Source organism: Microcaecilia unicolor, chromosome 10 (genome assembly GCF_901765095.1).
Source record: "Microcaecilia unicolor chromosome 10, aMicUni1.1, whole genome shotgun sequence".
Lineage (NCBI taxonomy): Eukaryota > Metazoa > Chordata > Amphibia > Gymnophiona > Siphonopidae > Microcaecilia > Microcaecilia unicolor.
The window spans coordinates 156,722,200-156,749,326 of record NC_044040.1 but is presented as its reverse complement, the minus strand read 5'-3'; the positions used below and the strand labels follow the sequence as shown (position 1 = coordinate 156,749,326).

Sequence of the window (27,127 nt, the reverse complement as noted above, 5' to 3'; positions counted from 1 at the left end):
ACGGCCATCCCCTTCCCGGTGGTTGTGGAAGATGAGCCCAGGGCTGAAATGTTTGAGCTCTTGGAATATCCTTCTCCACCTAAGAAAGCGTCCACAGTACCCATGCATCATGTCCTAAAAAAGACATTGCTGGTGAACTGGACCAAGCCTCTAACTAATCCCCACATTCCCAAGAAGATCGAATCCCAGTACCGGATCCATGGGGACCCAGAGCTGATGCGCACTCAGTTGCTTCACGACTCTGGTGTGGTGGATCTGGCCCTAAAGAAGGCTAAGAGTTCTAGGGAGCATGCTTCGGCGCCCCCGGGCAAGGACTCTAGAACCTTAGACTCCTTTGGGAGGAAGGCCTACCATTCCTCTATGCTCGTGGCCAAGATTCAGTCCTACTAGCTTTACACGAGCATCCACATGCGGAGCAATGTGCGGCAGTTGGCGGGCTTGGTGGACAAGCTCCCTTCTGAGCAAGCCAAACCGTTTCAGGAGGTGGTCAGGCAGCTGAAGGCGTGCAGAAAATTCCTGGCCAGAGGGGTATATGATACCTTTGATGTTGCGTCCAGGGCCGCTGCTCAAGGTGTGGTGATGCGCAGACTCTCATGGCTGCATGCCTCCGACCTGGAGAATAGAATCCAGCAGCGGATTGCGGACTCCCCTTGCCGAGCGGACAACATTTTTGGAGAAAAAGTCGAACAGGTGGTAGAACAGCTCCACCAGCGGGATAACGCTTTCGACAAATTCTCCCGCCGGCAGCATTCAGCATCTACCTCTTCAGGTAGACATTTTTATGGGGGAAGGAGGGCTGTTCCCTACTCTTCTGGTAAGCGTAGGTACAATCCTCCCTCTCGACAGCCTGCGGCCCAGGCTAATCCCCAGCGCGCGCGCTCTCGTCAGCAGCGTGCGCCTCAGCAAGGCCCCACAGCTCCCCAGCAAAAGCAGGGGGCGAGCTTTTGACTGGCTCCAGCAGAGCATAGCCGATGTCAAAGTGTCCGTGCCGGACGATCTGCCGGTCGGGGGAAGGTTGAAAGTTTTTCACCAAAGGTGGCCTCTCATAACCTCCGACCAGTGGGTTCTTCAAATAGTCCGGCAAGGATACATCCTCAATTTGGCCGCCATGCTTCCAAATTGTCCACCGGGAGCTCAGTCCTTCAGCTTCCAGCACAAGCAGGTACTTGCAGAGGAACTCTCCGTCCTTCTCAGCGCCAATGCGGTTGAGCCTGTGCCACCGGGGCAAGAAGGGCTGGGATTCTGTTCCAGGTACTTCCTTGTGGAAAAGAAAACAGGGGGGATGCGTCCTATCCTAGACCTAAGGGCCCTGAACAAATATCTGGTCAAGGAAAAGTTCAGGATGCTTTCCCTGGGCACCCTTCTTCCCATGATTCAGCAAAACGATTGGCTATGCTCTCTGGACTTAAAGGATTCTTATACACACATCCCGATACTGCCAGCTCACAGACAGTATCTTCGATTTCATCTGGGATCACGTCACTTCCAGTACTGTGTGCTACCCTTTGGGCTCGCCTCTGCGCCCAGAGTGTTCACGAAGTGCCTAGCTGTGGTAGCAGCAGCGCTTCGCAGGCTCGGAGTGCACGTGTTCCCTTATCTCGACGATTGGCTGGTGAAGAACACTTCCGAGGCAGGAGCTCTACAGTCCATGCAGATGACTATTTGACTCCTGGAGCTACTAGGGTTTGTGATAAATTACCCAAAGTCCCACCTTCTCCCAGTACAGAGACTCGAATTCATAGGAGCTCTGCTGGATTCTCGGACGGCTCGTGCCTATCTCCCGGAGACGAGGGCCAACAATCTGCTGTCCCTCGTCTCCCGGGTACGAGCGTCCCAGTAGATCACAGCTTGGCAGATGTTGAGATTGCTTGGCCACATGGCCTCCACAGTCCATGTGACTCCCATGGCTCGTCTTCACATGCGATCTGCTCAATGGACCCTAGCTTCCCAGTGGTTTCAGGCTGCTGGGGATCTAGAGGACGTGATCCACCTGTCCACGAGTTTTCTCAAATCCCTTTGCTGGTGGACGATTTGGGCCAGTTTGACTCTGGGACGCCCCTTCCAAATTCCTCAGCCACAAAAGGTGCTGACTACGGATGCGTCTCTCCTGGGGTGGGGGAGCTCATGTCAATGGACTTCACACCCAAGGAAGCTGGTCCCTCCAGGAACGCGATCTGCAGATCAATCTCCTGGAGTTACGAGCGGTCTGGAACGCTCTGAAGGCTTTCAGAGATCGGCTGTCCCATCAAATTATCCAAATTCAGACAGACAACCAGGTTGCCATGTATTACATCAACAAGCAGGGGGACACCGGATCTCGCCCCCTGATTCAGGAAGCTGTCAGCATGTGGCTCTGGGCTCGCCGTTACGGCATGTGGATCCAAGCCACATATCTGGCAGGCGTAAACAACAGTCTGGCCGACAGGTTGAGCAGGAGTATGCGACCTCACGAGTGGTCGCTCAATTCCGGAGTAGTGCGCCAGATCTTCCAAGTGTGGGGCACCCCCTTGGTAGATCTCTTCGCATCTCAAGCCAACCACAAGGTCCCTCAGTTCTGTTCCAGACTTCAGGCCCATGGTCGACTGGCATCGGATGCCTTCCTCCTGGATTTGGGGGAAGGTCTGCTGTATGCTTATCCTCCCATAACTCTGGTGGGGAAGACTTTATTGAAACTCAAACAAGACCGGGGCACCATGATTCTGATAGCTCCCTTTTGGCCGCATCAGATCTGGTTCCCTCTTCTTCTGGAGTTGTCCTCCGAAGAACCGTGGAGATTGGAGTGTTTTCTGACCCTCATCACACAGGACGAAGGGGCGCTTCTGCATCCCAACCTCCAGTCTCTGGCTCTCATGGCCTGGATGTTGAGAGCGTAGACTTTGCCTCTTTGGGTCTGTCAGAGGGTGTCTCCCGTGTCTTGCTTGCTTCCAGAAAAGATTCCACTAAGAGGAGTTACTTCTTTTTATGGAGGAGGTTTGCCGTCTGGTGTGACAGCAAGGCCTTAGATCCTCGCTCTTTTCCTACACAGACCCTGCTTGACTACCTTCTGCACTTGTCTGAGTCTGGTCTCAAGACCACCTCTGTAAGGGTTCACCTTAGCGCAATCAGTGCATACCATTACCGTGTGGAAGGTAAGCCGATCTCAGGACAGCCTTTAGTTGTTCGCTTCATGAGAGGTTTGCTTTTGTCAAAGCCCCCCGTCAAACCTCCTACAGTGTCATGGGATCTCAATGTCGTTCTCACCCAGCTGATGAAACCTCCTTTTGAGCCACAGAACTCCTGCCATCTGAAGTACTTGACCTGGAAGGTCATTTTCTTGGTGGCAGTTACTTCAGCTCGTAGAGTCAGTGAGCTTCAGGCCCTGGTAGCCCAGGCCCCTTACACCAGATTTCATCATAATAGAGTAGTCCTCCGCACTCACCCTAAGTTCTTGCCGAAGGTAGTGTCGGAGTTCCATCTGAACCAGTCAATTGTCTTGCCAACATTTTTCCCCGTCCTCATTGCTGCCCTGCTGAACGTCAGCTGCACACTTTGGACTGCAAAAGAGCATTGGCCTTCTATCTGGAGCGGACACAGCCCAACAGACAGTCCGCCCAATTGTTTGTTTCTTTTGATCCCAACAGGAGGGGAGTGGCTGTGGGGAAACGCACCATATCCAATTGGCTAGCAGATTGCATTTCCTTCACTTACGCCCAGGCTGGGCTGGCTCTTGAGGGTCATGTCACAGCTCACAATGTCAGAGCCATGGCTGCGTCAGTGGCCCACTTGAAGTCAGCCACTATTGAAGAGATCTGCAAAGCTGCGACGTGGTCATCTGTCCACACATTCACATCTCATTACTGCCTGCAGCAGGATACCCGACGCGACAGTCGGTTCGGGCAGTCAGTGCTTCAGAATCTGTTCGGGGTTTAGGATCCAACTCCACCCCCTAGGCCCATGTTTTATTCTGTTCCAGGCTACACTCTCTGTTAGTTGGATAAGTTTTTAGGTCAATCTCAGTTATGTCCTCGCCGTTGCGAGGCCCAATTGACCATGTTTGTTGTTTTGAGTGAGCCTGGGGGCTAGGGATACCCCATCAGTGAGAACAAGCAGCCTGCTTGTCCTCGGAGAAAGCGAATGCTACATACCTGTAGAAGGTATTCTCCGAGGACAGCAGGCTGATTGTTCTCACAAACCCGCCCGCTTCCCCTTTGGAGTTGTGTCTTCCCTTGTCTTTGTCTTGCTACTTACGGGACTGACAAACACGAGCCGGTTCGGGCGGGTAGACGGCCGCGCATGGGCGCGCAAGAGCTAGCAAAGGCCTTTGCTAGTGAAGTTTCCGATTGGAGGGGCTGCCGTGGACGTCACCCATCAGTGAGAACAATCAGCCTGATGTCCTCGGAGAATACCTTCTACAGGTATGTAGCATTCGCTTTAACCTGCTTTTTCATAGAGTTTATGTTCATGATTGTTGGGTTTAATTATCACACTCTTATTGATGGGGTGCTGTAGGCTAGGGAAGTGAATGTTAATTGGGGGGGGGGGGGTAAGGCTGAAGATTCATCTGGGGCACCCACTACACTTGCACATGCTCTACCCCCACCCTGAGGCTGTGAATACTTTCCACTCATTTCCAGCCTTGACCTCCGTAAGAACAGAAGACCTGAGCTGGGAAAACCAGATTCTCCGCATGGCCATTCAAGCAAAGTATATCTTCCAGTTCATCATTAGTCTGCAGTTTAATGGCTAAAAATGCTTAGTTTTCTTTCTATCTTTCTTTATCTTCAAATTGTTTTCTTTAATAAAAATAAAACTCTACTCTCTTTAGTCTCTCACAGAGCCACTGAGTTCACCTTGGCTATGGTCTTTCTGTCTCAAGCTGACACATAAGGAAAATTGTTCTCTGAGGACAAGCTGGACAGCATTTTTCACATAAAGGTGACATCATCTAACAGAGGTTGAGGTGGAGCAATTTCCTATCTTCTTTCAGGAAGCTTTTGGAACAACATATTTGCATGCTTGTGCATCTTGCTGTGGCACGGGACCAGGCATTCTTTCTTCATCTGAGGGGCAGTGAAGATGTACTTCTCTCTCTCTCTCTCTCTCTCTCTCTCTCTCTCTCTCTCTCTCTCTGCTTGTGTTTGTCTTCTCTTTTGCCTTTATTTTGTAAGTGCTAAGTAGGACCAGTATTCTGTTCTCTCTCTCTTCATTTTATTTGCCTTTGATTTTTTTGGCACTTTTAAATTTTATTTCTTTCTGCAGCTTGCAGCCCCCTCAGGCCTGAGCGCTCCTGTTGTTTTTTTTTCTTTTCATTTTGGTTATTATCCCAGACATCCTCAGTGTCTCTTAAAAACCCTCATCATCGATGCTTGGGGCCTGACCATAATGTCTATTTTTGTAAAACGAACCATTAACAGTTGTGAGGAGCAAGCGCAGAAATATTTTTGTCTTCTACAAGTCCAGGCCATTGATGTTTTTATCGGAAGCATCAGTCCCCATGGCCCTCAGAGCTGCTTTGGACACTGGGAATGCATTAGCATTGAGGAGGTCTCTGCTTGTCTTGACTTTGAGCATTGGTAGTGCCCATTGGGTCCTAACCTTTGAGGCTGCTCCTTTTAGCTTCTTTTTATTTTTTTTTAAATTTTCCTCATTTTACCGTAGTTGCCCTTTGTCATAGTTGCCCTTTTAAAAGTTAAATACTTTTACAGTAGATAGTAGGTTTCCTTAGTGTCTTCACTCCAGTTACTAACTCTAATTTTATTTATTTGGATTTTGCTCACATCCTTTTCAGTAGTAGCTCAAGGTGAGTTACATTCAAGTATACTAGGTAATTCCGTGTCTGGTTCATAATCTAATTTTTTTTTTGTACCTGAGGCAATGGATAGTTAAGTGATAATTATGATCACAATTTCTCAGTGGATCCAATACTATTACCGCTCTCACTAAGTTCTACATTCCACTAAAGGTTTGATCTAAAATAGCTCCTTCTTGTTGTTTCCCAGACCAGTTGCACCAAGAAGCAATCATGTATTTTATGTAGGAATTTTACCACCCTAGCATTTTCTGACATAGTTATCCAGCCAGTATAGTGATAATTGAGATCACCCATTATTACACCGTTGCCAAATTTACTAGCTTCCCTAATTTCTGTTAACATTTCCTCAACAATTTGTTCATTCTGGCCTGGCAGATGACAGTATAGCCCTACCAGTATTCTCTGTCCCTTCACATGTAGAATTTCAATCCTTAAGGATTCCACATCACTATCTATTTCCTGCTGAATTTTTGTTTGGCTCAATGCCCTCTTTAACATATAGTGCAACCCCCCTCCAATGTAATCCACCCTATCATTGTGATACTTGCACCCTGGTAAGTGTGTCCCATTGATTGTCCTCCTTTTACAAGGTCTCTGAGATATTATAGCCACCTTTTTCATTTAGTGCTGTGTGCTCTAACTCTACTATCTTTCTTTTCAGGCTTCTTCCATTGATATACAGACATTTCAAATTTGTGTTTTTTCATTGTGTCTGCAAGCGGCATAGAAGTTGACAAGGATTTGCAATCTTTTCTCTCCCCTTAAAAGCACCTGGATTTCTTTCACCTTTAATGTAGCCTCTCTATTGGGATTCCCTAAATTTCCTCTTTTAATATCCTTTAAGGATACCTCACTCTGAACCATGTACTCCTGAGTGACTGTTGGCTCCTCCCCCACCCCTCCCCCCTTAGTTTAAAAGCTGATCTACCTTGTTTTTAAATGTTGGCACTAACAGCCTGATTCCATCTCAGTTGAGGTGGAGCCCGTCCTGTTGGAATAGGCTCCCCTTATCCCAGAATGTTGCCCAGTGTTCCCTCTGCTCCTCTCAGGAAAACTCTGGCCTCCGGCCCAAGTTTTCTGTATGATATTCCACTTAGGTACAACTTCCTGTAATCCTCCAGGTGTACCCTCCGACCTGAGGTATGTCAGCAGTACTATTCCAGCACAGCTCCCGAGATATCCGCCAGGGCAATTATCCCAGCAGTTTCAAGAATGCAATCCAAAAAACAAACAGTTTAGAAAAAGTAGTTTTTAATAATGCAGTTCCAGAAGCAAAGCAAAGCAGTTCAGGAATCTCCACAGCTTCAAAAATGCAGTTCATAAATCAACAGGACATGAATCTCAGCAGTCCCAATGATGCAATTCAAAATAAGTAATCCCCAAAGCAAAAAACGTTCCACAAAGAAAAACAAGCAGTTCAAATAAAACAAGCACTTCCAAACAGGCAGTTCAAACAAGCAGTTTAGAAATCCCATCAGCAGTTCAGAAGCAGAGAGCTCCCAGGGGGTCCCCTCTGTCCTCTAGCGAGCTATATCTCCTTGCTTCCTCCCACTTGACCCTGTCGTTCCCTGGCTCCTCCAAGATAGCCACTGCCTTCCCTTGTTTACCAAGACCCTGCATCAAGTGGTTACCTGCTGTCTGAACCTTTTAATTTTGGATCTTGCCAGAGCTGCAATCTCCATCGGCTTCTCTTGCCTCACTTCTTTCTCCTTTTCTTCCCCCTTCCGTTCCATGGGCTCCTCGCACCACCCATTCCCCAGCTGATCCTCCTCCCCCTGATTAGCTCTGCTTAGAGGCTCCCCCTCCATTCCTGGCCTCCCCTCTGTGTCTTGGGTTTCACCTTTACCTGCCTTTCCCTTGGGCTCCACTGGGGGCTGCTGGGATAGGAAGTCTTTGACTCTGTTGTAAGACTTCCTCAAGGGCTGCTGGGAATCGTAGTTTTTACCCTGACTCCAGCCCTCTGTGGAAAATGATCTATGCTTTCTCCTGACATGTGGAACTCCCTGAGCTAAGAATCTGGGTTGTCCCCTCCTCTGGGCTTTATCTTCTCTTCCGCCAGTATCCCCCCTCTCTGTTCCCTTATTCCCTTCTTCACACCAGTTTCTAACAAATCTAAGCTCATCATCCCTGCACCATCATGTCAACCACGCATTCGTGCCTCTTGGGCCCTGCAAGTGGAACTGGGAGCATTTCTGAAAATGCTACCCTAGAGGGTCTGGATTTCAACTTCCTACCTAAGAGCCTCCCTCCCACATTTTCCTATGTTGTTGGTACCTACATGTATCAAGAAAGCTGTTTCCTCTCTAGCACTGTCTAAAATCTTATCTAAGTGACATATGAGGTCTGCTACCTTTGTACCAGAGAAGCAAGTAGTCCTCACTCCCACTAGCCACCCATATGCCTAATCGCCCCCCCCCCCCCCCCCCCCCACTCCCCTGACAGAAGCCTCTGGAGCCATATATCCTCAGTGCAAGAGGATATTGCATCCTATGGAGGGCATGTTCTGGATACAGATTAGCTTTCTTCTTCACTAGGTTGATGCTTTCCTCCAAGGCACCACAAGAACTTCCAGACTGGAGGTGAGACTTCTCTGCTGTTTCCATGTAGGTTTTCTCTGTTTCAGCTCCTCCACTGCTCCTCTCATAACCTCTCGCTAATTGGGAATCATACATGTGACACTCAGTGCAAAAGACTGACTAGCACCCCTCTGCTGTGGAAGGGCAGACTAGATGGGCCATTTGGCCCTTATCTGCTGTCATGTTTCTGTGTCTTCATCTTAGTATTGGTGAGTTGTTTAATGAAAACTTGTTAAGGTAGTAAGGAAAATATACCATATAATCTTAAGGCTCTTTATATTAGTCCGATTTATTTAGTGTTTGCTTCTTAGCAAATGTAAATAAAAATGTTTAGAACAATCACTTGCAGATGAAAATAATCTGTAATGATAAACCTCCTTCTTCTTTTAATTGGAATAATTGACTATAAATTAAGAATTGAGATTTGCCCAGGGGTAGGCAGGTGAGAAAGAAGACTAACCTAGGCCATACTCTGCTTTCTACTGGCTATCTGTTAATGCTGTAGGCTGTGTAACAGTTTAAACCTTTGGCAGAAAATTTAGTAAACAATTATGGAGAAAAGTTTTACGCTATTTAAACAAGTTAATAATTAGTTTGCTTTTTTATGAAATTCAAACTGTTTTCTCCAATAAACCTACAAATTCTCTTCTATCCCAATCTTTAAGTTATCAAAACATAGAGCAAAGTAATGTTCATTTACCCAGAGAGCTGTCCACTTCTCTCCAAACTCCTCTAAATCATATGTACAGTAGTCACTTAAATTTTAGTGCCAACCTACAAAATGTTCAGAAGGAACACAACCATTGATATTTCCTGTGTTTTAAGTGCTGTTTTCTTGTTTTGCTCAGGGCCATGCGGTTATGATAAGTATTCAAGTCTCATAATGCCTCCTGCCATGACTGACAGCTTTGACATCTGGGCAGTGGATTCGCAGATAACTGCTGATGGCCCCATCACTGTGGACTGCTTACTGCCCACTGGAATTTATGTTCAACTGGATGTTCGACGTGAAACCACTATTTCTCATATTAAACAGGTTAGTTAACCAATATTGTTGTCTGGGGAAAAAAAAGAAAAGAAATTAAGCTATTTTAAAAGGCAGGTAAATTTTGTAGTTCCCTTTTATGTGTTATGGATATTTTACCAAGCAATTGGAACGTGCAGTTCAAATTCTGGTGTTTGTATGATATTTATAAGGAAAAGCAGATGCATTCATGAAGACTTACTCACAGACCATAATAGCTGCTTCCATATCATCAAGCTGATCAATCCATTGACTGGTGGGTTGTGTCCATCTACCAGCAGGTGGAGATAGAGAGCAAACTTTTGCCTCCCTATATGTGGTCATGTGCTGCCGGAAACTCCTCAGTATGTTCTCTATCTCAGCAGGTGGTGGTCACACACAGCAGCAGCTCTGGCTAGGCCTCCAAGCCTAATTTTTAGGTTTTGTTGAGTGCCTGGGGTTGAGGGCTCTTTTGAGCAAGTGCAAACCTGGTGGTGCCAGGTCCCTCCTTTTCTCCCCCCTCCCGCTGGCTCCGTAAAAAAAAAAAAAAAAAAAAAAAATTTTAAACGTCTTCAAAGGCGTTTATTTCGACGTTTATTTAAGCGTCTATTGCAGCTACTCACTGGGACACCAGGTCGTTACAACTCGGAGCGGACAGCAGGTAATTTTTACCTTTTTATAGCGGGCGGGGGTTCCCCGATTCTTCTCCTCGTGGCACATGGCGTCGGAGGGCGAGGGCGCAAAGGGTCGCTCCCCGGGTCGCTTGAGCGCTTCTAGAGGGGATGCGGGGGTCTTAAAGCCTGATTCGCCCTTGTTGGGTGACAGTTTCGTGACCGATGAATGTCCCGGTCCTTCCTCCGGCGTGGCGGTTTTTCCCGCCATAAACGCCCATCCCCCGCTCCTCGCCTCCGCCATCTTGGCCGGCCACGCGGCTCGGACGGCTTCTTCTTGGGCCGCCCTTGAGGTTGGAGACATTAATGCCATGAACGCCCTTAATTTGGGCGACGGCACAGAAGCGGCTAAAGTTAAGAGCCGTTCTTCCCGCGCGGCTCCTTCGCGGAGTTTCGCGCCGGACGCCATTTTGGATGCGCAGCATGTCTCTCCCCCGCTGTTGCGAGCGCCGGTTGAGAGCGCGCCTAGGGCTGTTGCCCAGGCTGCGGGAGTGCACAGTCTGGGGGGTTTCTCCCCCGAGTTTGTTTTGCTGCTGCATCAGGCCTTCCTCATGCACAACGCTGACCCCGCTCCCTCGTCTGGTAAAGAGGTTGAGGTTCCCAGAGGTAAACGCCCTCGGGTTGATTCCCAGGCCTTGGAGGAATTAGTCTCCTCCGATGTAGATGAGGGCAGCGTGTCTAAGGTCTCCCAACGGTCCTTTGCGGATTCCTTGGAGGAGACGGATCCCCGCTCGGATGGAGCGGATGACCCCTCTGCAGCGCGGCTTTTTCGCCCAGAGGATTTGCCCAACCTGTTGTTACAGGCCCTGGACACTTTGAAGATATCCTCTCCGGAGGACGTCTCTCCCTCAGCCCCTGTTGGCTCTGCCATTATGCTGGGGACTAAGCGCCCGCCTAGAACCTTCCACGTGCATGATGCCATGCACACCTTAATTTCGGCTCAATGGGATGTCCCAGAAGCGAGCCTTAAAGTGGCTAGGGCTATGTCCCGCCTCTATCCTTTGGCTGTGAGTGAACGTGAGGCCTATCTGTGGCCTACCGTGGATTCTTTAATCACTGCGGTGACTAAGAAAACGGCATTGCCGGTGGAAGGTGGCACGGCCCTAAAGGACGCCCAAGACAGAAGATTGGAGGCGGCCTTAAGGTCGTCCTTTGAGGCGGCTGCTTTAAGTTTGCAGGCCTCAGTTTGCGGCTCCTATGTGGCCAGGGCGTGCCTGACTATGGTGCAGCGGGCTTCCCCCTCGGATCATTCCTTGAGGGCTGATTGGCCAGCCCTGGAATCGGGCTTAGCCTATTTGGCAGACTTGCTGTATGATGTCTTGAGAGCCTCAGCTAAAGGCATGGCTCAGACATTCTCTGCGCGGCGGTGGCTTTGGCTGAAACATTGGTCTGCTGACCACGCCTCTAAATCCCGCCTGGCTAGATTGCCTTTTAAAGGCAAGCTGCTCTTTGGGGTCGAGCTGGACAGAATCGTGACCGATCTCGGCACGTCTAAGGGCAAGAAGTTACCAGAGGTCAGGGCTCGGGCTAGTGCTCGTCCCGGTACCTCCAGAGGACGTTTTCAGGAAGCCCGTCGGTACCGCCCGGGCAGGTCGGGTTCTTCTGCCCCCTCTTCCTTTAAGAGGAATTTCTCCCCCAAGCAGCATTCCTTTCGCAGAGACCGCCGTCCCGGAGGTGCTCCCTCCGGTCCTCCCCCAGGGTCTCGTACCCAATGACGGGGTCTTGGTCCACGCCCCAGTGCAGATTGGAGGACGGCTGTCCTCGTTTCTGGGCGAGTGGACCACAATAACTTCAGACGCTTGGGTGCTGGAAGTCATCAGAGACGGCTACAAGCTAGAGTTCTGCCGACCCTTAAGAGACGGGTTTATACTCTCTCCCTGCAAGTCTCCGGTCAAAGCTGTGGCAGTGCAGCAGACTTTGGACAATCTGATCCGCCTGGGTGCGGTCGTTCCGGTGCCAGAAAGTCAGCTTGGCAAGGGGCGTTACTCCATTTACTTTGTGGTACCAAAGAAAGGAGGTTCTGTCCGGCCTATCCTCGACCTCAAAGGGGTCAATCGGGCCTTGAAAGTGCGGCACTTTCGCATGGAGACTCTCCGCTCTGTTATAGCGGCAGTGAAGGCAGGGGAGTACCTGGCATCCTTGGACATCAAGGAAGCGTACCTGCATATTCCCATCTGGCCTCCTCATCAACGCTTTCTGCGTTTTGCAGTCCTGGGCCGACACTTCCAGTTCAGAGCCCTCCCGTTCGGGTTGGCTACTGCTCCGCGGACCTTTTCCAAAGTAATGGTGGTCATAGCGGCCTTCCTGCGAAAGGAAGGAGTACAAGTCCATCCTTATCTGGACGACTGGTTGATCCGAGCCCCCTCTTATGCAGAGTGCGGCAAAGCTGTGGACCGGGTAGTTGCTCTTTTGAGCTCCCTGGGATGGATCATCAACTGGGAGAAGAGCCAGCTGCGCCCGACTCAGTCCCTGGAGTATCTGGGAGTTCGATTCGACACCCAAGTGGGCAGAGTGTTCCTGCCAGACAATCGGATTGTCAAACTTCAGGCTCAGGTGGACCAGTTCCTAGTAGCCTCTCCTCTTCGGGCTTGGGACTATGTGCAGCTGTTGGGCTCTATGACGGCCACGATGGAAGTAGTGCCCTGGGCCAGGGCTCATATGAGACCACTACAACACTCCCTGCTGCAGCGCTGGACTCCGATGTCGGAGGATTATGCTGTGCGCCTTCCCTTGGATCCAGCAGTGCGCAAGGCGCTGAGCTGGTGGATGCAGACAGACAAGTTGTCTGCGGGAATGCCTCTGGTGACCCCAGAGTGGATTGTCGTCACGACGGACGCCTCGTTGTCGGGCTGGGGAGCCCACTGCTTGGGAAGGACAGCGCAGGGGCTCTGGTCTCCTGCAGAAGCAAAGTGGTCTATCAACCTCCTGGAACTCAGAGCCATTCGGTTGGCGCTTTTGGAGTTCATCCCGGTACTGGTGTTGAAGCCTGTACGGGCCCTGTCGGACAATGCCACGGCTGTGGCCTATGTCAACCGCCAGGGAGGTACCAAGAGCGCCCCTCTAGCCAAGGAGGCTATGAATCTTTGCCAGTGGGCGGAAGCGAACCTGGAGCAGCTTTCAGCGGCCCACATTGCCGGAGTCATGAATGTCAAGGTGGACTTTCTCAGTCGCCATACCTTGGAGCCCGGAGAGTGGCAGCTATCTGCTCAGGCGTTCTTGGACATCACGAAGCGCTGGGGCCAGCCGAGCCTAGATCTGATGGCGTCATCGGCCAATTGCCAAGTGCCGCGCTTTTTCAGCAGAGGACGGGACCCTCGATCCCTGGGAGTAGATGCTCTCCTCCAACAGTGGCCGACACAAGAGCTCCTCTATGTGTTCCCGCCCTGGCCCATGTTGGGCAGGGTGCTAGACCGGGTGGCAAGGCATCCCGGCAGAGTAATCCTGGTGGGTCCGGATTGGCCCAGACGTCCCTGGTATGCGGACTTGATCAGGCTCTCAGTCGACGATCCTCTGCGGCTGACAGTGGAGCAGGGCCTGTTACATCAGGGTCCCGTGGTGATGGAGGATCCCCCCCCTTTGGTCTTACGGCCTGGCTATTGAGCGGCAGCGTCTGAGGAAGAAGGGCTTCTCAGACAAGGTTATCGCCACTATGCTAAGAGCGAGGAAGCGCTCTACTTCTACTGCTTACGCCAGGGTTTGGCGTATCTTTGCAGCGTGGTGTGAAGCAGGCTCTCTTTCTCCCTTCACGGCTCCAATTTCTTCAGTGTTGGCGTTCCTGCAAGAAGGTCTGGAGAAAGGCCTGTCGCTCAGTTCCCTTAAAGTCCAGGTAGCGGCTCTGGCTTGCTTCAGGGGCCGCCTGAAGGGTGCTTCCCTGGCTTCGCAGCCAGATGTGGTGCGCTTTCTCAAGGGAGTTAATCACCTGCGCCCTCCTCTGCACTCAGTGGTGCCTGCGTGGAATCTCAACCTGGTGCTAAGAGCATTGCAGAAGCCGCCGTTTGAACCCTTGTCGAGGGCATCTCTGAAAGACCTGACGTTGAAAGCAGTCTTTTTGGTGGCTATCACTTCAGCCAGAAGAGTTTCCGAGCTCCAGGCGCTCTCATGTCGAGAGCCTTTTCTGCAGTTCACTGAGGCAGGAGTGACTATTCGCACAGTGCCTTCCTTTCTGCCCAAGATTGTTTCTCGCTTCCATGTGAATCAGCAGCTCTGTCTCCCTTCCTTTCGTAGGGAGGACTACCCAGAGGAGTACTCTGCTCTTAAATATCTGGATGTGAGACGAGTCATCATCAGATACTTGGAAGTGACCAATGATTTCCGGAAGTCGGATCATCTGTTTGTCCTGTTTGCAGGTCCTCGTAAGGGTCTGCAGGCTGCTAAGCCTACAGTGGCAAGATGGGTCAAGGAAGCCATTGCAGCGGCTTATGTGGCCGCGGGGAAGGTGCCGCCTATCCAGCTGAAGGCTCACTCCACAAGAGCTCAGGCGGCCTCGATGGCAGAGGCCGGTTCCGTCTCCTTGGAAGAGATATGCAAGGCGGCAACTTGGGCTTCGGCCCATACATTCTCCAAGCATTACCGCTTGACTGTGGCTGCTCGGGCGGAGGCCCGGTTTGGAGCTTCAGTGTTGCGGTCAGGGATTTCTAGGTCCCGCCCTGGGTGAGTACTGCTTCGGTACATCCCACCAGTCTATGGATTGATCAGCTTGATGATATGGAAGGTAAAATTATGTATAATCATACCTGATAATTTTCTTTCCATTAATCATAGCTGATCAATCCATAGCCCCTCCCAGATATCTGTACTGTTTTTATTCTGGTTGCATTTCAGGTTCAAGTTTAGTCTTCAGTTACTTCAGAAAGACTTCGTGTTCAAGTTTTTTCACTTGGATTCTTCAAGAGTTAAGACGAGTTTGTGTTACAGTGAGCTGCTGCATTCCTCTCCCCTCCGTTTTACGGGGCTGGATTGAGACTTAAATTCTGCCGGCACTCCCTCCCGCTTCATGCGGCTGTAGGGCAGCTTTGTACCCCTCCCGCTTCGGCGGTGTTAGGGTCAGTCAGCTCCTCCCGCGGTTGCGGTTGCAGGATAAGCCAGATCCCCCCGCATCGGCGGGTGTGGTGTCCCTCCCCCGCTCCGCGGGGATGAGCTGGACGGATTCCCCTCCCCCACTTGTGTGGGGATGAGCTGGGTTAATTCCCCTCCCCCGTTTCGGCGGTGGTGAGCTGGGCAGAGTGTCCCTTCGTGGGTGTAATTCTCTAAGTGCTGAGTCCTGCGGATGGAGCTTTGATATCGACATACTGAGGAGTTTCCGGCAGCACATGGCCACATATAGGGAGGCAAAAGTTTGCTCTCTATCTCCACCTGCTGGTAGATGGACACAACCCACCAGTCAATGGATTGATCAGCTATGATTAATGGAAAGAAAATTATCAGGTATGATTATACATAATTTTACCTTTATCGCCTTTGACTCTAAACCTGTGAAATTTCAGAAACTAGCACTAGGTTTGTTTGTAATTTCAAGTTAATGCTTTACTGCAGAAGTAGAATTTAGGCTGTTGTACCTGAACCATTAACATTTTGGGACATATTTCACTCTCTCAGGTAAGGCATTAAATTATAGTATTACTATCAAAAAATGGTTTAAGATCTTTTGATTATCAGCAGTATTGCAAACTGTCTACGTTTATTAACAGCCAATTACTATTAATTGAAAAATGAACTTGTGGAGCTATTAGTAGTAATTTATCTTTAAGGTCAAGCATGGTACCTGATGATTGGAGGGTGGCCAATGTAGCACCAATTTTTTTTAAAAAGGCGATCCTGGAAATTATAGACCAGTGTGCCTGATGTCAGTGCCATGCAGAATGGTAGAGACTATTATAAAGAACAAAATTACAGAGCATATACATAAGCATGGATTAGTAAGACAAAGACAGCATGGATTTAGGTGACGGAAAATCTTGCCTCGCCAATCTAGTACATTTCTTTGAAGGGGTGAACAAACGTGGATAAAGGTGAGCTGGTCGATATTGTGTATCTGGATTTTCAAAAGGCATTTGACAAAGTACCTCATGAAAGACTCCAGAGGAAACTGGAAAGTCATGGGATAGGAAGTAGCATTCTATTGTAGATTTAAAAACTGGTTAAAAGATAGAAAACAGAGAGTAGGGCTAAATGGTCGTTATTCCCAATGGAGAAGGGTAGATAGTGGGGTCTCACAGGGGTCTGTACTAGGACTGCATTTTAACATATTTATAATGATCTAGAGATGGGAGTAACTAGTGAGTTAATTAAATTTGCTGTCAACACAAAGTTATTCAAAGTTGTTAAATCATAAGAAGAATGTGAAAAATTGCAAGAGGACCTTACAAGACTGGGAGACGGGGCATCCAAATGGCAGATGACGTTTAATGTGAGCAAGTGCAAAGTGATGCATGTGGGAAAGAGGAACCCGAACTATAGCTACATGAATCAAGGTTCCCCATTAGGAGTCACCGACCAGGAAAAGGATCTAGGTGTCATCGTTGATGTCACTTGTGAAATTCCTACATGGACACTGGCCTCAAATAGGCTACTGATCCAGTCATGGCATGGACATTGGAGCCTTTACCTGACCCTCCCTGATGCACTCAACAAGAATACCGATGCAGCAGATATGAAATCTGAAACCCCTTGATTTCTCAACATTGATGAATTTCCTCCGGGCACTGCATGAACCTCGAATATCAGCTGGAACATTCTCTGCATTGGTATAGGGCAGTGGTTCTCAAACATTATCCTGGAGGCACCCCAGCCAGTCAGGTTTTTGGGATATCCACAATGAATATTCATGAGAGGTATTTACATGCACTGCCTCCACTACATGCAAATCTCTCTCATGAATATTCATTGTGGATGTATCAAAAACCTAACTGGCTGGGGTGCCTCCAGGTTTGGGAAACACTGGTATTAGGGTATGTCAAAGCTAAAGTGTAGCATTGTATAAGTAAATGTTCCAGGTGCTCAATCTTCTTATTGACCTCTTCTTTGAAGACTGCCAGTGCCAAAGACATGTAGGAACTAGTATTTATTTCCATGTACTTGCTGTACCACCTTCACTAACTAGTAGACCAAGGTGGATTACAATTTAAAATTACAAACAGTGATATAGGAAAAGAAATACAATAACTCAATATTAAAGGAAAGAGCTATCCATATTATAAGGGAGTATGGATGGAAAGGTAAGAGAGATACAAAAAGGGAAAGAGAGGAAGAGGTTGGAGAACTACTAAAAAGGGGGAGGAATAGGGGACCACAGGGAAAGGAGGAGGGATGGCAGCAAGGGCTGCAACCCAACGATTTAGGACAACACTCCCCTCTAACCAGGTTGAATGCATGTGTGAAGAGCCAGGTCTTCAAGGCAGTTTTAAATTGTTTAACACATAAATAGTTCTTCAAGGAGAGCTAATCGTAAAGAATTCCAGAGAAATGGGGCAGCAAAGAAAAAGGCTTGATGCCTAGTTGTTTCCAGAATTTCCTGGTCTCAGGTTCTTTGGAGGTATATTGCAACCAAGGAGGCTATATTGAGAACAGGAGACGGTACGATGTCTGTTCTAGTGGTACTTTACCAGGAGAAAAAATTGTTTGCACAAATACAACACTTGCTAGGGAGTCCCTATACCAGCCCCTACAAATTACCACTCTTATGTATGAAAAGTTATTCCATTATTATACTTCCTGGCTGTACATTCGTATGCTGCACAAACTGGCATGTTTGAAAATATAAGTGAGATTAAATAATAAATGCTACCAATAATTAAAAAAAGACAGCGTGGATGCAGCAACTCATAGGCTTGTTTGCTTTGTTTTGAGTGCACACAGAACGACAGCTGGGAAACAGAGATTAACCTAAGTGGCTTCAACTTTTTGACGTCATGCCATCTCCTGTTTTCAGTCAAACCTCCTTGATTTCAACCCTGCATTAATTCAGAGAAGAGGATGTTCCACTGTCAGCATTAGGTTGCTTTGAGAGCACCAGAGAATGTAGTGCTTAGATGTTATGAACACCATTGCTGGTGCTTTCTAGTATGGACACTTGACAACGATTAAGAAAAGGACAAATACTTCTGTAAGTGGGAATTAACTCAATATCTGATCTCGGTGGCCTTTTATCAGTTCTCAGTGTCAAGAGTAGCCCCAAGGTCCGGTGCAGCTTCTGGACTCTGATGCCTCCAATGTTCTTTTCACTCTTCATGGCCAAAAAGCCCTCAGTTTAGCCAAAACCCTCAGTTTGTCATCTGAGAATACACATGTCATTGAGAGGGATCATGACCAGGCCCAAGGCACTGCAAACAACAGTTAAGAGTATTCCCACCAAATATGGTTTTGCTACACCATCCACACTTTTTAAAGCTGCCGGAGGCTTTTTGTGTTTTTGTGGGACATGTCACCTAAAGATAATTGCAGCAAAATCAAAGGATTCTATTTAGAACTTAGCCCGATCAGGTCACCCCTAGGCCTAAACAGGTGACCTGACAGCAAGTATACAAATAAAGAAAAAACTTAAAATCTGGATGTAAATCTGACAAGGACTCAATACAGAGAAGGCTCCTGTAACAGCTCAGCAGAAAAGAGACTGCGGGAGGTTATGCACAACAGTGACAAACAGAACCTGGGGTACATGTGCAGTGAAGCTTCTCAAAAGGTTCCACCGAGCTAGACAAGCTTCCTCTGCACTGGGCTCCATCTGTGCCAGCATTCATCTGTGAGGACTTGTGTCCTGCTTTCCACAGACAGTACCTTATAGGTCAATAACTTGGTTTTCTGTCCACTTTTAGCAAAAATGGGCTGTTCTAAGCAGCTGTGAGCATTTGAAAATGAAGATAATTCGCTCTTACAAGGCAGGGGAAACTTTTGATACATTACATTCTTTCCTTTAGTTTATGTTGGGATATTGTAAACCACTCTGCTGTGATCACAAAGGACAGTATAGCAAGTATTGAAATAAACATAAAGAACATCTTGCCATCCATTATGCTTTGGAGTTGTGTGGCAGCTAGCAGTTGCAGCTAAAAATGAGGCCTTCTCCTATTAGGCTTCAATGGGATATGAAGAGACTACTTCCTTGCCAAAAAAAAATCCATTCTCTCAGACATGTGAGCAAGTGAATCTTCCGTCCCCCTACCATGTGGTGAACTGTTTTGAAGACAAAGCAGCAATTCTTGTTAAAATAATTGCATTTACTTCTTTTAAGCTAACCAAAATCCATTAATTTTGTATGCCAAGTGATACTCTATAATTGTGATTTTATTGGCAAAATCTTGCTATGATGGCTGCCTTGTTCTAGTATAGAGTGTCTCAACTTGATGTGGGGGACCACCTGACTAGTCTGAGTTCCAGCATATCCACATTGAATGTGCATAAAATGAAGGCAGTGAATGCAACTACATGTTTGTTTACAACATTTGTAACCCACACAATCCATAGAGGTCTTGGTGGCTTACAATAAGTACATGCACAGAGATGAAATGACATGGCATTACAAAAACAGAGGCCCTCACATAAAACACCACATCAAGGAATCCTCACACGGACTGCAAACTAAAATTAACTACATATACACATTTACCTGAGCTGATAGGACTCACATCTGTCCAGAGGCATGCAGGTCTTCAAATGTCTCTAAGAATAACAATGTTTTTAGCTGTTACCTAAATTGACTCAAGGCCTTCAAAGACCTCATATACATAGGCAATTCATTCTATAATTTAGGCCCCCAAACTTTAAAAGAAGACTTGCAATATTCATCAAGCTTGATAACCTGAAAAGTTGGCACTTCTAAAAGGTTAGTTCTCGAAGATCACAAAACTCTTGCAGGTTGGTACGTATACAAAGTAGAGGAAGTAATAGGAGAAACCTGATTTCTCACTTTGAAAACTAATCGTAAAGTTTTAAAAGCAATCCTCTGTTTAATAGCAAACCAAAAAGATGTTGAATAGCATAGCAGAAAGAGCTGAACCCTGCATCACACCTGATAAACAATCTAGCTCTGTTGAGCATTTAGAATTGACAGCAAGATATTTTCTGCCAACTAAGAAAGATTCAAACCAATTAAGGACTGAGCCATTCAGCCCGATAGATCAAAGTCTGTTGATGAATATGCTATGATCAACTGTATTGAAGGCTGCAGATATGTCCAAGCTTACTAACAAATTGCGTTTACCTTAATCAAAACCCTCTTTGACAGTAACTAAAATAGAAATTAGCAATGTTTCAGCATCGTGCAAAGATGTAAAACTAAACTGGTTCATATCCAAAACATTGTATTTCTCTTCAAAGTCCAAGAGTTGGGTAATAAACCAGCTTTTCAATAAGTTTCTCCAGGAAAGGGATCAATAAGACAGGTCTATAATTAAGGACCACATCAAGATTAAGTGATGGGCTCTTTAACAAACGCCTAACAACCAATGTCTTCAAAGCGTACTATAAAACCTTCAGAAAATGACAAGATGACATAGATATAAAGGGCAGTAAGACAACTTCATCCTCGAGAAAGCCTGTAACACTTGGTCAGTGCTTATAGACTGAAAACAGGGGCAATTGATCATTGAGAACTAAAGGGCAGTTTAATTCGGCAATAATTGGTTCTAAAATTGATGAGTAATGTTAGTCACTTTGTCCGCAAATCCCTAAGCAAAATCTTGAGTAGACAAAGAGGAACGAGTCACTTTACGATATGTGCTAGGATCAGCCGTTAAGCAGAAAACAGTGGGTGCTGGAACGAACCAACTCATAGAGATGCTCTCTGTTTGCCAACAAACATGCACTTATATACCTTCAATTCTAGGTTATAGGCCATTAAAGTAATTCTAGGTGGGCAGCCTCTCCAATTTCTCTCAAAACGCCTCAACTTCTGCTTATATAATCTCAGACCCAAAGTATTGCAAGGAGCTGTATGCCAGCGTGCTCTGTGATGTTCACACATAGGGGCAACCAAATCTAGTGAATTAGACAATATTGAATTCCAAGACTTAACAGCCGTGGAGGCATTCATGCCATCAAACTTTGTCAGGTTTGCTTTGACCTCCACCTTTAAATCCAACAACTCAAATGAGTCCTGTGATCGATAACTCTCAGAACAGCTCAACGTGAAGGTACTGTCACCATTGGCTTAACAATTTAGCTAAATAATGATCAGACCAAGGAACTGTGCTCACCCAATAACCACCAACCCTCTGGGCCAATGCCCAATTATCCACAGAAACTAAATCTAAGGTATAGCTAGCAATGTGGGTAGGTTCCGCTGTAATTTTGCTTTCAGTCCAGAGCATCTAGCATCTGGAAAAAAAAAACTAGATATATAGTCGTCATTCCTGCTGCCACCAATCTGCCAATTAAAATCTCCCAACATTTGTGAGGCGGAATATTAAGATCAATCAAAAATTCAATTAAGGCTGAGAAATCCCTCTGGAGGATCCCAGGTGCACAATATAACAAAATATTTTAAACAGGAGAAGTTAAAACTAAAATGTCCGTACCTTCAAGCTGTTTACCCTCTCTTCTATAAAATTTTAGAGAATCTTGAATCTTTAAACACAACAATCGTGTGGAAACTGTGGCCCACGACAGTCGTTACATAGAACTGGCGGTTCTTACGGTGATAGCGTACAACGTGCGGCAAATGGTTGAATACAGCCCCAGCACCTGGAACCCGGCAAACAGCGAGCTGCCGCTGCTAGCAGAAAACACCGACATCGCTATGGCTCCTGCATTCACTCCTGCTTCTGATCTCGGCTGTGTGCATCTGTTACAATTCCAGCTCTCCGCAGATCCGATCAAAGAGGAAGAGACGAAGGGGACAGTGGTGTATGGGGGACTATACCCAAGGAGGAGACGGGATGAGGTCAAAAGTTGAACCCATTTAGGTTAGCCTCTGTTTCTCTTCCCCGCGCTGCCGTCATCCCAGTACACTCAAAACAAACCTATTGCATCCACCTTGTTCTTTGTTGGTAGCAGACGGACAGCGCTACCACTGGCAGCTGCGGGTGGCGAGGGGGTTTGATGCGCCGGGGGGAGGGAGGGGAGGGTCGCTGGACATGGGTAGCTGCAGGGGGGGCAGGGGGAGAGGAGGGTCGCTGGACATGGATGGCTGGAAGGGGGGGCAGGGGAGGTGGGGAGGGGGGCCTTGCGAGAGCGGTGGGGGGGGGCTCACACTCACTCACTCACTGTCTCTCTCATACACTCTGAGACACTCCCTATCTCTCTGTCACACACACACAGTTACTCTGTCTCTCACATACACTCTCTCTCTCACACAAACACACACACACACTCTGTCTCTTTCTCATTCTCTCTCTGACACACACATTCCATCTATCACACACACTTTCTCTCTCAAACATACACACTCAGAGGAAAGCCTTAATAGCACCCGTTTCATTTGTGCAAGAAACGGGCCTTTTTTACTACTGTTATATATATTCATTTAGCTTATCTTGAAAACCTAATTGGCCAGGCAGTCCTTGAGGACTGAGTTGAGAACTAATGCTCTAATAGTTCTGAATGCCCATGTACACTGTCCTTCAGTTCCATGCTACAGCAAATGTTGCCCTGCTGAGCTAATGTGCTCTTAGTCAGATGTCATCACAGACAAGGCCAGAAAAGCAGTAATATTTTTTAAATGTTTATTTTTTGTCTGTTGTCCTAACCCTTCCTCTAATTGTGCTTGATAATTCAAGCTTCCCCTAACTTTGAGGGGGTATATACCCCCCAAATACTTCATTGTTTGAATACTTTAACATCCACATCTTACCCACCAGGTCACTTCTGTTTCATTGCAATAAGCTTGAGCCTTCCCTCTTACTTGAAAGAATACACTGTGTAGTCAAAATTCTTTGTCTTGGAGTACTTCTTTCAGGATATCTATAATGAATGTGCATGAGAGAGGTTTGCTTGCAGTGGAGGTTTTAAAATATGCTTAATGTACAGTGCTGAATTCTGCATTTTGTACCCAAAATTGCACCAGTGGCAGCAGATCAGGTAAACATCAGATACAATATTAATGATCTGTGAGTTCTGGGTTTGAGACCACATGTAAATAAATTGTTCCATTCAGATGAAGAGATTATTGCAGCTATTTTATTTATGTAAATATATGCTATAACTAAGCACAAAACAACTTTATAGCTGAATTCAGTTTGAAAGCTAGCCAAAAAATATGTTGTTCAATAAAAAAAAAAAGTTTTATTTTGTTGTTTTCATTATTTATTTATTACCTTTAAACATGGGCTACCACAGTTACCACATCAATTTTAGTAAAACCTGCAAAGATCTATTTTGTTTTTACTGCTGAGCAAATGCTTCCTGGTGTCGGTATTCCCTCAGAGCACAACTTTACTGTGGTAAAGGTTTTTGTGAGGGCTGAAGGCAAGTTGAGTTGATTCATCTGGACAGATGAGAACAGGAGAGAACAAGAATTTACATGCAACTCCAAAAGGCCATGTTCTTTCCTGGGAACCTGAAAGGCTGACTAAGCATTGTGGACTGTTAGTGTAGCCTAGTGGTTAAAATAATGAGCTATGAAACCAATAGACCTAATGCTCAGTTTCCTGTCTTCCTCCACTGACCATGAGCAGTCACGTAATCTCTCTGTGCTCAGATTTAAATTAAGAACTCTTGGGAACAGAAATGTGAAAAACGGGGGAATTGCTTTTTACACAATGCAGCATAATTTTTAATCAGGAATACCTTTTATTTGCAGCTGCTATGGAAAGAAGCACAAACATATCCACTGTTTCACCTCCTCATGGCAATAGACTCCTATATGTTTGAATGTGTGAACCAAACTGCTGTACATGAGGAGCTGGAGGATGAAACACGAAGGCTTTGTGATGTTAGACCTTTTCTTCCGGTCCTCAAACTTGTGACAAGAAGCTGTGACCCTGCAGAAAAACTAGATTCCAAAATAGGTGTTCTTATAGGAAAAGGTAATATTTGATTTGTAGTTTTCATATAACATAATAGGTGATGTATGTACATATGAATACTTCACTGGCTCTTTTCTCTCTCTTTTTTTTCTCTTGCTTTACACCCCCACAGTTAGACAAATGATTTGGGTAGGTTCTGTCTCTGTCATCAATCACTTCTCATTCATCATCATAGAACATCACCTCCCTGATACAGCTGAGCCCTGGGGAGCCTTGCATACGGATTCAAACCTGAATATTTTTTAGTGTTGGGCCAACTAATACTCAGGCAACAAATTAAAAGCAGTGGTATCAACGTTCTGTGGAATTTAACCAGGTAGAAAGGCTCTAATCCAGTTAAATTGTGCTGACTAGCTCCCATGCTGATATTAGGCGCACTAAACCAGCTGGTGATGCTGAATATAGACACAGACCACCGTGGCACTATCTGATTAGTAAAAACAAACCAGGGAAACTTAAAAAAAAAAAAAAAAAAAAAAAAAGGATGAGAAAGGTAACAAAACTATACAATTCTTATTCCCATCTGATACAAAGATGTAACACACATTACTGACAACAAACTTTCATAAATCATTCTATAAAATTGTTTTTCATCATATATATGGGGATATGCTCATATGTTTCTAAGAGACAAACACTCGCTGGTCTTCAAAGATGTCCAGGCATATAATCATAGCACGACTCTACTTTGAAAGTAATGCCCCCAAGTGCCAAATAACAATTTTTGTGAAAACTTTTTAAAGCTCTCACTTAACTTGCTAGGTGAAAAGAATAAAATGGGTCCCGACATGGTCTACGTTTCGCCGGAGCTGTTTCAGGTCTTGATTGTGTAGAGTGGATGTGGTGGCAAAAAAAGCCTAGTGTTGTCTGACCCAAACTGGCCCTTGAGAAATCCAATTTGTTCTGAATGTATAAGAGGAGCAATGACTTTCTCTAGTCTATAGACTAATAATTTTGTAAAAATTTGGTAATCCAGACTTAACAAAGAAATCAGTCGGTAGTTTTGGACCAATTGTGGATCTCTGTTAGGCTTGAGAAGGACAACATTTGCATCAAGGAAATGACCTGAAGATGCAGAGTGGTATAATAGGCTCTGATAATACAATTCAAGTTTGGGATCGAAAAGGGAGAAGAATGTTTTAAAAACAAATTTGGCAGGTAGTCCATCAGGGCGAGGAGTCTTGGAAGACGGTAAGGCTTTGATAGATAGATGTACTTCCTCGTTGGTGATGTCGTGTGCCAAGAGCTGGCCGGATTGAGTGTTCAAATGGGGTAGAGACACGGATTTTAGAAAGTCAAATATATCTTCTTCCGATGTGGAGTTTTCAGAGTTGTAAAGATCAGAATAAAAGGATTGAAATGCCTAAAGGTTATCTAATGTGGCAGTTGGAAGAAGACCAGAGGGACGTTTAATAGCAGTAATTCTCTGTTTAATGCGATGACCTTTGAAATGTGAGGCTAATAATTTTCCAGCTTTGTTAGCAGAGGTGTAGTACATGGAGCATTGTATGAACTGAATAGCAGACGCTATTTGGCTGAGAATTTGGTTATATTTAAACTTGAGTCTGTGCGCGTTATAGAGTAGATGGGTCATGTTTGTGAAATAAATAGGATTCCAGGTTATGGATTTCACCCTCTAAAGTAACTAGCTCTGAATGGTTTTTTTTTTTTCCTTTTTAAGGACTGTGTAGCTGATAACTTTGTTTCGGAGCCATGCCTTGAAGGACTCCCAGATGGGAGTCAGGTCTAGTATTATGAGAGAAAAATTCTTCTGAAAGAGGAGTGGTGATTGATTAAAGTCCAGATCAGATGTGAGCGATGAATTGAGTCTCTGATTATGAGGTGTGAAATCTGAATACCAGGAAAATGTACAAGAAGCAGCTGCATGGTCTGATATGGTTATATCATGGATTTTGGAAGATTGCAATAATGGTATGAAGTGTTTGGTAGCTAAAAAGTAATTGAGCCTGGAGTAAGTGTGGTGAGGGGGAGAACAAGAGTAATCTTTATCATCGGGTTCAAAAGTGTCCACAGGTCAGTCCATCTGTGTTCTTGCATCATAGCGAGTAGGGTGGATCTAGCCTTTAATCTGGTAGGACGACAGATGGAAGTCAAGAGGGAAGTTAAAATCCCCTCCCATCAGCAGGTGTGAAGAGCATGAAGTATTGCATACAGAAGCCAAATTTTGAAAAAACAGTGTGTCATCAGTGGAACATAAATATTTAGTAGGGTAGTGGATCTACCAAGGAGAGTGCCATTTATAGCTATCTGCCATGTGGATCAGTAGTATGTGAGAGGTATTGAAAGCCCAGGTTTTTCCTGATAAGAATAATAGTCCCCCTTTTTTTTTTTAACCATAGGTGGGTGCATTATAACATTGGTCAAAGATTTCCAGAAATCTACTGCACCTCGGCTTCAGAGAGATGTGATTCCTGAAGGAAGCAAATATCTACCTTAAGGTGTTTCAGATAAAGTATTTTCTTTCTCTTTATAACATGAGATATGCCCTTAACGTTTAGACTCATAAAATGTACAGTAGGCATGCAAGGGAGAAAGTGCATAATTCCCAGATCTTCAGAAATGCATTATGAGAGGAAGACAATTGTGGACTACGTTGAAGAGAGGAAGAAAAATTAAATGCAATAACAAAAATGCAAAAGCTATATAACCAGATGGATCATCGAAGCATGAGTGCATGACTGGCCATAAAGGTTGCCTAAGAGTGATGCTGATGAGAGTAATGCATATTTAATCATAGTAACTTGTATATCAGCAATGAACTAGAAGCAGAGCCAAATTTCCTGATACCCAATTCGTGTCAATTGGTAGGTAGATTGTTTATAAAAAAAAAAAAAACACGCAATGCTTCTGGATTGTCAAACATTTTAGTAACGTTGTGGTAGGTTACTTTCATTTTGGCTGGATATAAAAGCCCATATTGGGTACCAAGGGCTTCGCGTCTGGGTCTTGAAGCTCTTCCTGGCATGTGCTGTCATTTTAGCGAAGTCGAGAGTAAAGGTCAGTTTCTTACCTTGGAAAAGAATGGATTTAGTAGGTTTGGATGTTTGCAGTGTTTGCAACGCTTGGTTGTATCGAAGATTCATAACTACTGGGCACAGTGTACAAAC

The 27,127-nt window shown here is 46.0% G+C and overlaps 1 protein-coding gene across 4 annotated transcripts in view; it reads left to right on the top strand.

Moving 5' to 3' along the window:
• PIK3CB (phosphatidylinositol-4,5-bisphosphate 3-kinase catalytic subunit beta) overlaps positions 1 to 27,127 on the top strand; it is a 352,397-nt gene that overhangs the window by 138,090 nt on the left and 187,180 nt on the right. For 2 of the 4 annotated variants that reach the window (XM_030217213.1, XM_030217212.1), the window contains 2 exons: positions 9,216 to 9,403; positions 23,774 to 23,999. In XM_030217213.1, coding sequence (XP_030073073.1) covers positions 9,251 to 9,403; positions 23,774 to 23,999 — 379 coding nt within the window. In that variant the 5' untranslated portion in view covers positions 9,216 to 9,250. Of the gene's footprint in view, positions 1 to 9,063; positions 9,404 to 23,773; positions 24,000 to 27,127 lie in introns of those variants that run through there. The other 2 variants (XM_030217214.1, XM_030217211.1) reach the window with 2 other exon arrangements.